The following is a 2714-nucleotide window of genomic DNA, read 5'->3' on the forward strand; positions in this document are numbered from 1 at the left end:
AAATAGATAGATTTTTATTTTTTTAATTTGGACAGGCTGTGCAAAAATTGGGACCATATTGACCAAACCAAAAGAAAAATATTATACAAAATAGATTGATATATAGGTTTGGCCTAAATCTCTACCAAGGTCCCTGCACAGAACCGCAGGCCAAACAAGATAGGATGACCACTCCATCCAGACTGAGGTCTTAAATTCAATTTTGTAGAAGCAATAGGAATATTCCCCTGTGTTTGAATTCAAATTTTCTGTAAATTTCTTATTAAAAGAAGGCAAATGCAGAAATGGAATAGGACCGTTAAGATAAGGCCAATCAAGTATGACAAATATCGGCATAATTTTATTGATGTTGACGGAGTAACATATAATTGTAGTCACTCATAAAAAAATCTATTTCAAAACTTCAAAACAAGTCTGATAAGATCAAGAGGCATATCACAAAAAGAGAAACAGAGAAAATGGCCATTCATCTCATGAAAATTGCAGCAACTTTAGTCGTCTTCTTCATTGGGTTCTTCGGTGTGGCTACAAGCACTCCAGATACAAATATAACAAGCGTTCTCTGCAACTCTGGATTGTATACAGCTGGTGATCCTTTTGCTGTAAGCCTAGCCTATGTTCTTAAGGAGTTGGAGACTGCAACATCAACACACAAGAATTATGACTTCTACGACATATCTCCTTACCCTAATGCATTTGCATATGGGCATGCTTCTTGTAACCAAAACATCACAACCCCAGATTGCACTACTTGTCTTGGTGCTGCAAAAACAGATATGCTAGGCACGTGTCAAAATGCGATAGGGGGTCGAGCGGTTCTTCGTGATTGTGCAATAAGGTATGAGCAATACCCATTTACTGACTGAACCATTGGCTTGGCCTCTGTGTTCAATGAGTTTGATTTCCACTAGCTAGTAGTAGTAGATGCTGCTGTGCTGCTGCATTATCAGATTTCCTTGTCGAAAATTCCTTTCCTTTCATATTTCAATCCTTTCCTTCCTTTTGAAGAATGCATTCATGGTTTTGTGCCTGTCGGACATGAAGATATCAGTGCACTGATTGGTTTTTCGTACATTTATTCCATGAAGAAAGAAGAAATGATTAAGGCAAAACACATGTATGACTAGACAGGCAAACACATTTATTGTCTCAAAGATATTACAAATACAAAATATTGACGATTGAATTGTGTCTCCTGATACAAGAACAAGCTCTGATATCCTCAAGGACTATAAAACTTTTTCATTTTTTGTATGATTACATCCTGTGAAAATAACCAAAACCATTGGTGAATTATCACCACGTAATTCATCTTCACTTCACCTGTTAGCGTATCGATAGCAGTCATCAAGACTCGAAGGGTCAAATTACAATTTCACCTCCTTTCCAATCTTCCCCTTGTTAAGTAAAACCCCTCAAATGCTTGAGCAGAGCATGGTTGAACAAACCAAGGCTATAGACTGACCGATTCATGTCAGAATTTTGCTGATTATTGTGGAAGCAAAATGCTCCATCCATTTTCCCTTTGTACATTGGTGCACTATTGTAATTATTGTCAGGAAGATGTGCTGAGAGATTCATGTTTAAGGAAGAGTGCATAAAGAAGCTCATTCCATGAATCAGGCACACCAGTGGCTGCAGTCTTGATGCAGGTAGGCACACCAGGTAAAGTCCATCTTGTTGTGATAGGAATGAATAAGAACAAATAAGTTTTAGCTAATGTAATAAAGATGCGCTTGGGCTTCTGTTGTTGACATAAAAACATCTCTTTCCATGTCTTCGGATACAGCCTCTTTTCTTGGCTGGGACACACATTCAGCAAATCCAACTTCCTAACATGAGACTCATTCGATCCCTCCGATAACACATCAAAGATGGTCATAAATATAGGACTGTGGGGTAGAACAGGCAATGAACCTAAGTCGAGCAGAGCTTCCATGTGACAAACACCACCAGAATTCCAAATCGCCGCCTCTGTTACATCTACAGCCAATTTACTAGTGTTCAGTTATACATGTTGTATTGCTAAAGCACATCAAGTCCACGAAAACATCGCATAAAATGCAATGTTTAGACTACTATACAAAGTTATGAAAAACACAAAGGGCCTTTAAGGAGACTAGAGGGACAAGTGATCCGGCAAACCTGAAATGCACAGGAGCATAAGTTCGAAAAAGGATGTAAGTTTTGCTCGTGTTCACTTCACTACCAATCCAATCAACCACAGTTTCAATTGATCTGCGATATGCATTTTCGACACTCATATTCATCTTCACCTCCTCCTAGAAATCCCCAAGACATAATGAAAACTTTGAGTTCAATTCCAAAAATAATAATAACCATCATAATACTTTAAACTGGAGATTCATTCTAAACTTTCTAAACTTTCCACCTCTTTGACCTTGTGGGAAAAAGTTTGCATAATGTATCTATAATATTCCTTTCTTATAGTTATAAACCTATATTCGTTTATGCCCAGCGTTGAGAAGAAGCACATCTGCATCTCTCCACTGGCTGGCAGTCGAGTCTATTTGATCCACTTTTATAGTCAACTTCACCCCTTCTGGACTGGAGCGTGGCCCTGAATGACAAGATATGGTGATCTGTAGTATTCCGCTGTGCAGTTGAAATCTTCAAACTTGATCACCAAGATCCCCAAATGCTCTGTGATTGGACTCACATTCACCTCATAGATGGAAGTCTTGTTAAGAAGT

At 38.4% G+C, this 2714-nt stretch overlaps 1 protein-coding gene across 1 annotated transcript; it reads left to right on the forward strand.

The window, feature by feature from the left end:
* Positions 1-458: 458 nt before the first annotated feature.
* LOC117638669 (antifungal protein ginkbilobin-like protein) lies at positions 459-866 on the forward strand. Its single transcript, XM_034373763.1, has one exon. It carries the CDS (start codon positions 459-461, stop codon positions 864-866), a length of 408 nt encoding a protein of 135 aa, XP_034229654.1.
* Positions 867-2714: the final 1848 nt, after the last annotated feature.

The sequence above is a fragment of the Prunus dulcis genome, chromosome 8, assembly GCF_902201215.1.
Source record: "Prunus dulcis chromosome 8, ALMONDv2, whole genome shotgun sequence".
Taxonomy (NCBI): Eukaryota; Viridiplantae; Streptophyta; class Magnoliopsida; order Rosales; family Rosaceae; genus Prunus; species Prunus dulcis.